Below are 12142 nucleotides of genomic sequence, written 5' to 3' on the forward strand. Positions count from 1 at the left end.
TTTAAAGCTATATTCTACATAGAATGTCATCACTGGATGTTATCAAAAATTACATTTATGTTTTTCTTTGTTGATCGAAGCATGCGACATCTTCTGACTGAACTTTAAACTACAAAATCTCAGCTGACTTTGTTTATGTGTAAGTTATTTACTGTTTTGTCAATTAAATAATTTAAATGTAGACACAAATTGATTTTAATTAATTGTAATATATTGTAACAAGTCAGCTGAATCAAAATGTTAATAGAGAATATGTGAATTTATGATAGATTTTCATGCTCTACATTTTTATATGCCGATATCACATCTGTAAACAAATCTCAATTTCCCTTTCTAAAAGGTCATCGACAAGGGCAAAAAGAAAAGATTTTGACTACATCAATTCCTCGTTCAGATATCATTTAAAATTGCAGCAGTAAGGTAAGTAAAAGTTAATCCTCATCAAATATTATTAAATTGTCCTTTTGTCCTCGACCTTCTCTCTAATCATGGAGTCATTTCACTTTCTATCGTCGATACGTTCAGTGCCTTATCAATTCTCTGTGATTTAATTGAGTAATAGACCTAAATTGTAATTTGTTAAAGATATAGTGTTAATTTGTGTATAATATGGTGTAAATAAATATAATTAATCATGTTTAAGAGGCTTAGAATAGCTGTTTGCAAGCTTATTCGTGGTTTCCGTAAGGTTGCACGATTCTTGTGGATGGCATTAAGATTCAAAAGATATAAAAAAGTAAATATCACTAAACAGATTAACATTTATCAATTCCTCAATATTTCGGTAACTGGATCTTGTTACTTCTTTGAATTACCTTAATTTCTTCAAAAAATTCAGCATATAAAAACAATAGAAATTGGGTTAAAAATTATCATTCAACCAACAGCATCCAGTACAGTCGTGTGCATTGATTATTCATTGTATAATAATAACACTGTGTTTTGGCGACTAACTAGATTGTTTGGGTCACGTTTAAAGCGATAACTTAATCATTTTAAAAATAAATCGACTTGAGACTGTCTATTTAATTAAGACACGATGCATTCTTTTCGCTATTTTCAGAGCAATAGGATGAATGACGAAAAAGTTGTGAGTGTTAAAATAAATTATCAAAAGTTCGAGGATAGCACCTTGTATCGATTGAAGAAGAAGACTGTATTACGTGTTGTACCTGGTGAATCATTGTTGGGCAAGCGAATTACCATTCAGACTAACTATCCGTCGGTTGAGAGTGATGATTTTGTGAGAAATAAGTTTATAAGTCTGGAATGGTTTTCTCGTTTTGGTGAGAAATTGGCAGCTAATGATAACTATGCAGAAATTAAGGATCTTGAGATGTACTGTCAGGTCCGAATGCTTCGATCTGGAACATTCAGATTTTATATTCTGGAAGAAGAACGGTGAGTGACATCCATGTAGTATTTGATGAAATTTAATTCTATTTTCTCACAACAGTCAATCCCTTGGAGCATGTGGATCACTCTACGTACAAGTAGAACCTGATATTCGTGTTGGACGTGACTTACAAAACTTAAAACTCGAATCGATTCGCTGTCAAACAGTTTTAACAAAATGTCTCGGACCGCTTAATAGCTGGGAGTCAAAATTGAGAGTTGCAAAGGAGTCAGGCTACAACTTGATCCATTTTACACCAATCCAAGAACTTGCTGCTAGTCGATCTGCCTATTCGTTAAAGGATCAATTAAAAATTGATCCAAATTACGGAAATGTTGGATATGAAGATGTCGGAAAAATTGTTAAGAAAATGCGTGATGAATGGGGAATTGCCTCGATTTGTGATATTGTGTTGAACCATACAGGAAATGAATCTCCGTGGTTGCAGGAACATCCTGAAGCTACATATTCGTGCCATACATGTCCACATTTAAGACCGGCATTTATTCTTGATTTTATGCTGACTAAAGTTGGTGAGGAAGTAAAGAAAGGAAATTTCGAATTGGTTGGATGTCCTTCTGTTATTGAGACTGAAGATCATCTTCAGGCACTTCGTCATCAAATTATGACAGTCTTTTTACCAAAGATCAAAATTCATGAATTCTATCAGATTGATGTTGAGAAGTATTTTGCCACATTTGTTGATCATGTAAGTAAACTGACCTCATTAAGTTTGTTTATGGTGGTTATTGGATGTGATTAGTTATGCCGAATTTGAAAATTCTCCTAAATCCGGACGATTAAAATTAATCCGATGGATTTAAACTTAATCCCAAAAATCATACGTTATTTTTGTAATCAACTTTCTATGCTTAAAATAACAATCGTCTCCTCATTATCTTTTGTTTTTCACTTAGATGCGAACACGTGCACCACCGACATCACATTCAGAAATTCCGTCGACAGAATTGAAGTTTGAAAAACCGATTGATTATCAACGTAATGGCGTTTACATCAACATTGATGAAGCTATGAGAATCTACAATGTTTTTAGACCTGATTGTTTCGATGAAGATACACGAATTAGAAAATGCGGTGAAGCATTTAGAAATGCTTTGGAATGTTACAATAAGGGAATTCGTGAGGAAGTTAACAATCATATGAATTATGCTATCGATAATGCACTTGCCGGTGCCCGATATGAAAGAGTTCAAGGAGATGGACCAAAATTCAGGACAATTGATATTTCACATCCATTATTCACGCCATATTTTACGCACACCGGAGCATATCATGCAACATTGGAAGAAGCAGAACGAATGATGTATGGAGAAATGGGAAAGTACTTTATGGCACATAATGGATGGGTTATGGGACATGATCCATTACAAGACTTTGCTCGTCCTCAACCTGGCATCGGAAATGTATATTTAAGACGTGAATTGATTGCATGGGGAGATTCCGTCAAATTACGATTCGGTGATAAGTTTGAGGACAGTCCATATTTGTGGGACCGGATGATGCAATATGTCAATACAACAGCAAAATATTTCGATGGTATTCGTCTTGATAACTGTCACTCAACACCATTACATGTTGCTGAATATCTTATCGATAATGCACGAAAGGTTAATCCTGAATTGTATGTTGTTGCTGAACTCTTTACAAATTCTGGCGATGCTGATAACATTTTTGTCAATCGTTTGGGTATAACATCATTAATTCGTGAGGCTTTATCAGCATGGGATTCGCATGAACAAGGTCGTTTGGTCTATTTATATGGAGGTGAACCTGTCGGTGCATTCTTCAATAATCCAAAACGTCCATTGGCACCAAACATCGCTCACGCAATTTTCCTTGATCAAACTCATGATAATCCATCGCCAGTTGAAAAGCGCTCAGTTTTTGATTTACTTCCATCAGCAGCTATGGTTTGCATGGCATGCTGTGCATGTGGAAGTAATCGTGGATATGATGAGTTGGTTCCACATCACATTCATGTTGTACATGAAGAAAGGCAATATCAAGAATGGGGAAGAAATGTCTTTGAAAATACTGGAATTATTGCTGCCAAACGTCTACTTAATGACCTTCATGGAATTATGGGAAATCAAGGATTTACTGAAGTATTTGTTGATCAAATGCATAAGGATATTGTTGGTATTACTCGTCAAAATCCAGTAACTCATGAGTCATTTATTCTTGTCGCTCATACTGCGTTCGGATATCCAGATCCTAATGCCGGACCGACCTATGTCAAGCCATTGACATTTGAAGGCAAATTTGTTGAAATTTATTTTGAAGCTGAAATTCGCAGTCGCCGTGAACAGCCATATGCAAGACCAAGTGAATTCAGAAAGGATACAGCCTTCATTAATGGATTAAATGAGTATGAAGTCACAACAAGGAAGAATATTCAACTTAGTGACTCTAAAATATTTAAGACAACACCAGCAATTCATGGAAACACAACTCAATTGGATTTCGTCAATTTGAGACCCGGTTCTGTTGTAGTTGTTCGAGTTACTCCTCACAATGACGTCACAACTCGTTTACGTCAGTTGCATGAAACTGTCCAAGACTTCCACTGTGAAAATGGCTCGAAATACAATGAATTGAAAGAAATCGTGTCTAAATTAAACTTGGTTGATCTGAACTTGGCATTGTTTTCGTGTGATCAAGAGGAACGTGATCGAGGCTTTGGATTTGAAGCGTATGATATCCCAGGATGGAAGCGCTTGCCATATGCTGGCTTACAAGGATTTCTTTCGTATTTGAGCGAAATTTCGCCAAAACATGATTTGGGACATCCATTCTGCAATAATTTGAGAGAAGGAAACTGGATGATTGGTAAGTTTTGAACTAAAATTTAACGGCTTTTGAAAATTTGATTTTTAATGAAGTTCAAAAACTTAACGGTTTTCAAAAATTCAAATTTTTAATTTTTTGAACAATTTCAAATTTTAACGACCAAATTTTTTTAATTACAGATTTCATAAGCAATCGTTTAAGACAATCAGAGAATACTAAACCATTAGCAAGCTGGCTTGAGAAGAATATGGAACCAATGAAAGGAATTCCTCGTTATTTAATCCCAGCTTATTTTGATGCCATCATTACTGGAACTTATGAATTGCTTACTGCCCAAGTTTTGAGATTAATGCCTAACTTTATCAGCAAAGGATCAATCTTCCAACAGCTTCTTGCTTTAAGTTCACTTCAATTTTTGGCACCTGTTAAATCGGCTAATTTGCCTGCCTTAAGTCCTGCTGTTGAATCCCCAAAACCGCCTAGCTTATGTACAACACTTGCAGCTGGTTTGCCTCATTTTGCTACAGGCTATATGCGTTGTTGGGGACGTGATACATTTATTGCTTTACGTGGATGTATGATTTTAACTGGACGATATGATGAAGCACGTTACATCATTCTTGGATTTGCTGCAACTTTAAGGTAGACTTGACTAAATTCATAAATATTCTAATTATATTAAATTTTATTACTAATTAGACATGGATTGATTCCAAATCTTCTTGATGGAGGCAAGAACGCTCGTTTCAACTGCCGAGATGCAATTTGGTGGTGGTTGTACTGTATTCAGGAATATATTACTGAAGTTCCAAATGGAAAAGCAATTTTACGTGAAAAGGTTTCTCGTCTGTTCCCAACTGACGATTCTGAGCCACAGGAACCAGGAAAGTGTGATCAATATTTGCACGATGTTATGCAGGAAGCATTGAGAATTCACTTCCAAGGATTGGTATATCGTGAAAGAAATGCAGGAAAGAGAATTGATGAACATATGACAGATCATGGATTTAATAATCAAATTGGAATCCATCCTGAAACTGGATTTGGTAAGAATTTTTTAATTTAACGACTAAAAAATATTTGAAAATTTATTTTGAACTTTCAAATTTCTAGTTTTCGGTGGCAACGATGCTAACTGCGGAACATGGATGGACAAAATGGGATCATCTGAAAAGGCTAGAAATAAGGGAGTTCCATCAACACCACGTGATGGCTCTGCAGTTGAATTGGTCGGTTTACAAGCAAGTGTCTTGAAATTCTTGGATTCATGCCCTGACTATCCGTACAAATCTGTTGAACGTAATAGCTCAACTGGCACAAGTTTAACTTGGACATTCAAGGAATGGTCAGACAGGATTGAAAGGAACTTTGAGAAATATTTCTTCGTCAGTGAATTTGATAATAATCCATTGGTCCATAAGAAGATGATTTACAAAGACACGGTAAGCTCTAAATATTAACTCTTGTGCCTGATTAACATTAATTGAAATTTTATTTAATAGCACGGAGCAAGCAGAAAGTTTGCCGACTTCCAGTTGAGATGCAACTTCCCAATCACAATGGTTGTTGCTCCACACTTGTTTAATCCACAACATGCATGGGAAGCACTTGAAGTCGCTCGTAAGCACATTTTAGGACCACTTGGTATGAAGACATTGGATCCAAATGATTGGGGTTATTGTGGAGATTATGACAATTCAAATGACAGCGATGATCCAAAAGTTTCTCATGGAGCTAATTATCATCAAGGACCTGAATGGTTATGGCCAATTGGATATTATCTCCGAGCTCGCTTGATTTTCGCAGAAAAATTGGGAAAATTAAAGGAAACTCAAGCTGAAGTTTGGAGTATTTTGACAGCACATTTGAAGGAACTGAGAACATCACCATGGCGAGGACTTCCAGAATTGACTAATAGTAATGGATCATATTGTCGTGATTCTTGCAGAACTCAAGCTTGGAGTGTGGCAACTGTATTGGAAGTAAGGTCCAGATTGATTTAATTGATGGATGTAAAATAACAATTAATTTATTTTCAGACCCTTTATGACTTGGAAAAGCCGAAGAAAAACTAAATCCGCACTAACATATGATATTATATAAATTTATGATCAAATTCACTTGTTGAATTGTTAATCGTTAAGACGATAAAAAAGCAATGTTGAGCATTTTGATTCTAAAATGTCATTAATTCATTAATTATCTTTATTAGATTTCATTATATTAGAGCAAAACTTATTCTTATATTGAATAAAATTTTATAACATTTTGTTTAATTTTTTTTTGCGCAATTTAAAGTACCGACTATGCATTTTATAAATTAGCTGAGATGCTAAGGGGATATACGTTCTTTCCAGATGTTTATAATTTCTGCGCATGACTATTGTAAACTTTTCTCCGTCTTTTCTTAATAATGAAAGTTGATAGCACTTTAAAATATAAACAATAAGTTGATAAGGAATTGATACGTAGCAAAATTACAGCAGTTATCATTAATTTGATTGATAGGTAAGAGAATCTTTGAATTGAGTTCAACTATCTCGGTTTACTCTCTGTATAAGTTCGCCAATTAAAAATTTATGAGAGACTTAAGAGAGTAAAAAATGTTTGGAATAATTGGAGATGAGTTGTGGATGGAACGCATTTGTTGGACTGTGCCTGAAATATTTAGTCAATTGCTTAAAGTTCGGTTTTTATCCGTTATTTAAAATTTAAAAATTCGATTTTTATTTGTTCAGTAAGTCATGAAGTTCAAAACTTCGTTTTCGTTCAGTTTGAATGAAGTTCAAAATTTTAAAATTTACAAAACCGTTTAAAATTTGAAAGTCAAAAAAAAATGCATCAAATAATGTTTAAATTTTACAAAATCGTTAAAATTCAAGTCATAAAATCGTTGAATTATTCAAATTTTACAATACCGTTAAATTATTCAAATTTTACAAAATCGTTAAAAATTTCAAATTCTTAAAATTTCAAAAAATCCTCAAAAATTAAATAAATTTTCAATTATTCTCCCATAATTCAACAGGTAGCAGACAAAGTGTCAACATTTACACAACATGTGAGTATAAACACCTCACGTTAATCTCTCAATAACATATAAATTTGAAACATGTTTCAGAATAAAATTCATTTACTACTTTAAAGTCGAATAGTGATCATTAAGATTAAACATGACAACGTCACGACCAGTTGTTGATATTATTCGTAAAGAGACATTCTCAGCTTGCCATAGACTTCATAGGTGATAATAAATATAATTTAATTGTAATTTTAAAATTATTTATAGCCAATCTTTAATCTACATTTGTAGTCCACAATTAAGCGACGAAGAGAATAAGCAAATATTCGGAAAATGCAATAACGAAAATGGTCACGGACACAACTACACAGTCGAAGTAACAATTCGAGGCTGTGTCGATTCTAAAACCGGAATGGTAATGAATTTAACAGACTTGAAGGCGATAATTGAAAAGTGCATTATGAAGCCATTGGATCATAAAAATTTAGATAAAGATCTTGACTACTTTAAAATCATTCCAAGTACAACAGAGAATCTCGCAGTATTTATTTATGACTCATTGAGACGAGCCTTACCAAAGCCTGAATTGTTACATCAAGTGAAATTATATGAAACAGAAAAGAATTCCGTAATTTATCGTGGTAGAGTTAAGCATATATATACAAATGGGTTAAGACGTACTTCCGAGAACATCTGTACTACTTTATCATCTGATTCTGATTCATAGATGCATGCATTAATCATACAAGTAGCTGCTGCTATATACATGAATTACGTATGGTCGTGTGCATCGCGTACCTTTGTACTTGACTAATAATTCCGCTGAAAATTTAATTTAATTGATAAGTTCCCACATCTGTTCATCTATATGATCTGTAATCATTTGTTACGTATTTACACTACAGAATATATATAAACAATTTATAAATAAATAAAACGATGTTGCATTTTACAGTATCACTGAGCTTTTATATTTATTAAATTAAATTTAATAGTAAGCACAAAAGAAATATATAAATCATAGCTTCGCTAGCATCCACCTAATCTACATTTAATGTTTCGTATCACTACAAGTTCTAAACTTGCTATTTTTCTTTGTAATAATTTGTTCAAGAGGTCAATTTAGACATGAAGATCAATGAATCCTGAGCGACGCAAGACTCAGCCGTGCTTCCATTTGGTATTAGTAACAGATGATTAGCACAGCCTTTTCACTTGTCTCGCTCGGAATTTTTCTTATCACCAAACTTTTGATTCCTCGCTTTTGTTACATTCATAATTATTCAAAGCGAGGACCCCCCAGCGTCAGAACATCTTCTAAATCCATTGAACATCATGCCTATCCATCCCCTCAAACTGATAATAGGATAAAAATGTCGTATGCATGGTCTTTCGTTGATCCAGTTCCATTTTTTGTTACTATTATTAAAGCTTTTGAGTCATTTACTAGCAAATCTCAGTACAATTCCTCAGAAACAGCTTGCTAGGCAATTATAATTGATTATATTGACCTTGAAAAATGTGTTGCAGTGTACTGATTTTAATACACATTTAAACAGACGTCGGCTATTTAAAGTAACATGTTAAATTTTGGTGGTTTTTTTTTTTGTAATTTTTAGGCATATATATTGTGTTTAGGCCATTTAGGTATGTGTTTTGGATTTTAAATTTTTAAATTGAGAAAATTCTTAAATTTTGTCGTTATTTTTCAAAAATTTGAATTTTTTGGGACAATGAATTTTGAAAATTCTAAATCCGTTAAGTTCAAAATTTAAAAAGTCGTTGATTTCCAAAAATTTCAAATCCGTTAGTATTCAAAAGTTTTAAAACCGTTAATTTTCAAAAATTATCAAATCCGTTAGTTTTCAAACATTTCAAATCCGTTAGTTTTCAAAAATATCAAATCCGTTAAATTTTCAAATATTTTAAATCCGTTATCTTGTCTGTTGTGATACCTAATTGAATTTGTCGTGTTATAACTTTCGTGACTTAATTAAAGGTTGATAAAATTGAAATTTATATTCTGTTGCTTTTCTGAAGAGGAGTTTCTATTATTTTTTATGAAATCGTGACTACTTTTTGCATTAAAATAAGGTTTTTTATATCAAAAAATTAAATTTTTTGTTCTTTTTCTATATTTTACCATGCATACTTGATTTAAAATCGTTGATATTAAGACAAGAAATATTGATAAATTCGTGTATATCATATAAGTTACAATATGACTCACTAAATAAGAACACAAAATATGAAAAAATATAATTAATAATAATCTATGGAAAATAGTATTTATCATATTTAAATACGGAAATGAATCATTAAATTGTCGTTCTAAAATCTACTTATTGGAAGAGACAAGAAAAAGGATTTATCGACTAAAATAATCACAAAAAAAAATTTGTTCATCCATTCCACCAATTTAATATCATTGATTTTCTAATCATCCAGTGATTTACGTCTGAATTCAACATATGGAATACCAAATGCATTAAGCACGGTATTTTTCGGCCAGTAAGAGAGCTGACATGCCATGTAAGGCCTCTCAAGTTTAACAAAAAAGTACGAAAACAGTACACAGCATGTGTATGATGACAAAAATATTAGAATATGCCAGAGAGCATGAAGGTAAGTAATTTTCATTGATGTATAAAATTCACAAAACATTCGGTCATTCAACCACAGAGTCACTGCACATACCTAAAAAATGAAAATAATTAAAGAATTAATAAGCCATGTCATAATGTCATGTACTTACCATCAACACTAGTGATCGTATACCAAGGGAGAATACCTCACTTTCCTTGTATTTGACACGTTCGAGTTCAACGAGTAGTAAATATACAGTCGGGACAATTAATGTCATTAATGCGAATGCATTTATATAAGGCTTCCATACAGACATTATTGATGCTCCGAGGCCAATTGTAAGCAACAAACCGGAGAATACATATCGGCTCTTTAAAAAATTTGGAAGTTTTCGTTTTGGACAGAACAGGATCATTGTGAGTGTATAAACCCATAAAATTGACAATTCATCCAGTAATTGTCCCATTAGAGATAATGTGGCATGGAAGTAAGCCGATGCAATTCCAACTATTATTAATAATCCCCAAACGAGATAAATTCCTGGATTTACTTTCTTTGCATAGTCTCTGAATAAATACATTAGAATCGGCGGCATAATAATAAAGATGAGGTTGCTGAACTGTAAATATGAGAAACAAAGGAAAGGCCACTGATGAATCACGACAATATTTAATTAAACTAATAAGCTTACTGTGTTGTAAAATTCAGCAACATTTGACACAATTTTGTAATTTCCTTCGCACCAGTCTACGATTTTAGAAAGAAAATAAGAAGAAAAGGATGGAAGTGAAAGCAATGCAGCATCATAAATGTCATAATACGTATATCAAAACTTTTTTTTTCTTTGTTACGCAATTTGTTTTTATGAATTAGTTCAATTATGTTTTTTGAACATATGACCTACTTACCAACTGGCGATGAATGCCATATTAAAGAATCACGAAATCCAGCTTCACCCACTGACATTTTAAAACAAAATAACACTAAGTCTTATCAAGAATTTTGCGACTAAGATTGCTTAAGTCCGAAAGATAAAATTATAATGTATTTGATAAAACTTTTATGACAGAGGACAGACGATAATCAGATTGAGTGAATGTTTACCGAAAAAAAGAGCATCAATCTGAGCTGCCTTTCATTTAAAAAACTTAAAATACACTAAGTGTAAAAATATTAAGCACTGCACAGCTGAAAGTAAATGAAAATAGTAATCATATGATTGCAAAATGAGAGAGAGTAATGAGACTGTATTGGTGAGTATTTGCTGTACTCATATTTGAATTTGTGAAAGACGTTTGCGAAATTTATGGTAATATCTGGAATGCTTACTTAAATAAATTAAAAATGCAAATAAAGAAATGACAAAAGTAACGGTAGGAATTAGATTTGAATTGGACAAAAATTAAAGCATCGCTTTATATCATATAAGCGTCAAGAAAATTTTTAAAAAATTGAAAATTGAATTTTGTCTAAAATTGTATTTTACATCCTAATACAAGGACAAGCAGATAGAATCTCGTATTTGCAGAAAGAGTTATCGGATCAGCTTAGGTACATATAGAAATTACAATGCTGAAACATCGGAAACAGGTAGAAAATTGTAATAATTCTTATTCAAGACTGCTTTTGGCTTCAAAAAGGAAGATTTTGAATTTCAAGTTCTCAAAATACGTTATCAATTTAATAAGCAACTTCAAGGAGGTAAGTAAACAGAATTAATTAAGTTTCTTCACAATGCTTAGCTTTCATGTTCATCCTCATATTTTTTCAATTAATTACACGAAAATTAATTGCAATTCACTAACTCAAAAATATTAGTTGAATAACGTCAAAATGAAGCAATTTCAATGCAAGAATGTTATTCAAATCACGTGTGAAATTACAAACAAACTATAATTAAAAATGAGAATGCATTCGGTGCATAATAAGTTGTTTGCATAGCGCATCTGTAAGAAAACATCCACGTGCAATAAATTAAAAATTTCCGACTGAATTTTCCTTAACTCCTTCAAAAAAACTTTATTTTTTTCATACATTTATTTTATTTGATGCTATCTAATTTAAGGCATATATACAAGGCAATATTTTGTTTATTTATTTCATAATTCTACTCCATCTTGTCGTATAAAAACCTTAATTTATTTATTTTTGTTCCTTATAAAAAATTTTCCCCTAAAATTTTGATATTTTTTTAAACACATTTTCTCTTTTCGGTAACTTTTTATCTATCAAAATTAATTTCTTTTATAACTAATTTAATTTGATATATGAAGAAGAAAAAAAATCATCGAATACAATTTCTTAATTAAAATTCGACCTTAATATCA

The 12142-nt window shown here is 32.3% G+C and overlaps 3 protein-coding genes across 3 annotated transcripts; 2 read left to right on the forward strand and 1 right to left on the reverse strand.

The window, feature by feature from the left end:
- Positions 1–215: 215 nt before the first annotated feature.
- LOC139097464 (glycogen debranching enzyme) lies at positions 216–6504 on the forward strand. The gene is made up of 9 exons (XM_070649329.1): positions 216–420; positions 1064–1401; positions 1457–2105; positions 2314–4246; positions 4387–4849; positions 4907–5253; positions 5321–5649; positions 5710–6189; positions 6247–6504. Exons 2-9 carry the CDS (start codon positions 1073–1075, stop codon positions 6280–6282), a joined length of 4566 nt encoding a protein of 1521 aa, XP_070505430.1. The 5' UTR covers positions 216–420; positions 1064–1072; the 3' UTR covers positions 6283–6504.
- Positions 6505–6632: 128 nt separating this feature from the next.
- Positions 6633–8186, forward strand: pr (6-pyruvoyl tetrahydrobiopterin synthase purple). The gene is made up of 4 exons (XM_070649333.1): positions 6633–6715; positions 7236–7268; positions 7329–7451; positions 7521–8186. Exons 3-4 carry the CDS (start codon positions 7381–7383, stop codon positions 7954–7956), a joined length of 507 nt encoding a protein of 168 aa, XP_070505434.1. The 5' UTR covers positions 6633–6715; positions 7236–7268; positions 7329–7380; the 3' UTR covers positions 7957–8186.
- Positions 8172–10993, reverse strand: bwa (alkaline ceramidase). Its single transcript, XM_070649330.1, has 4 exons — positions 10724–10993; positions 10507–10562; positions 9985–10434; positions 8172–9926 (listed from the first exon to the last, which is right to left on the reverse strand). Exons 1-4 carry the CDS (start codon positions 10779–10781, stop codon positions 9666–9668), a joined length of 825 nt encoding a protein of 274 aa, XP_070505431.1. The 5' UTR covers positions 10782–10993; the 3' UTR covers positions 8172–9665.
- Positions 10994–12142: the final 1149 nt, after the last annotated feature.

Source organism: Chironomus tepperi, unplaced genomic scaffold (assembly GCF_022539635.2).
Source record: "Chironomus tepperi strain 1889 unplaced genomic scaffold, CSIRO-AGI_Ctep_v1 contig_422, whole genome shotgun sequence".
In the NCBI taxonomy this organism is placed as follows: domain Eukaryota; kingdom Metazoa; phylum Arthropoda; class Insecta; order Diptera; family Chironomidae; genus Chironomus; species Chironomus tepperi.

Coding starts and splice junctions, on each gene's coding strand:
- LOC139097464 (XM_070649329.1), top strand. CDS start 1,073: ATGAATGACGAAAAAGTTGTGAGTGTTAAAATAAATTATCAAAAGTTC. Junction 4,850..4,906: donor GGATTTGCTGCAACTTTAAG/GTAGACTTGACT, acceptor ATTACTAATTAG/ACATGGATTGATTCCAAATC. Junction 6,190..6,246: donor GTGTGGCAACTGTATTGGAA/GTAAGGTCCAGA, acceptor ATTTATTTTCAG/ACCCTTTATGACTTGGAAAA.
- bwa (XM_070649330.1), bottom strand. CDS start 10,781: ATGTCAGTGGGTGAAGCTGGATTTCGTGATTCTTTAATATGGCATTCA. Junction 10,563..10,723: donor ATGGCATTCATCGCCAGTTG/GTAAGTAGGTCA, acceptor CTAAAATCGTAG/ACTGGTGCGAAGGAAATTAC. Junction 10,435..10,506: donor TTGCTGAATTTTACAACACA/GTAAGCTTATTA, acceptor TCATATTTACAG/TTCAGCAACCTCATCTTTAT.
- pr (XM_070649333.1), top strand. CDS start 7,381: ATGACAACGTCACGACCAGTTGTTGATATTATTCGTAAAGAGACATTC. Junction 7,452..7,520: donor GCTTGCCATAGACTTCATAG/GTGATAATAAAT, acceptor CTACATTTGTAG/TCCACAATTAAGCGACGAAG.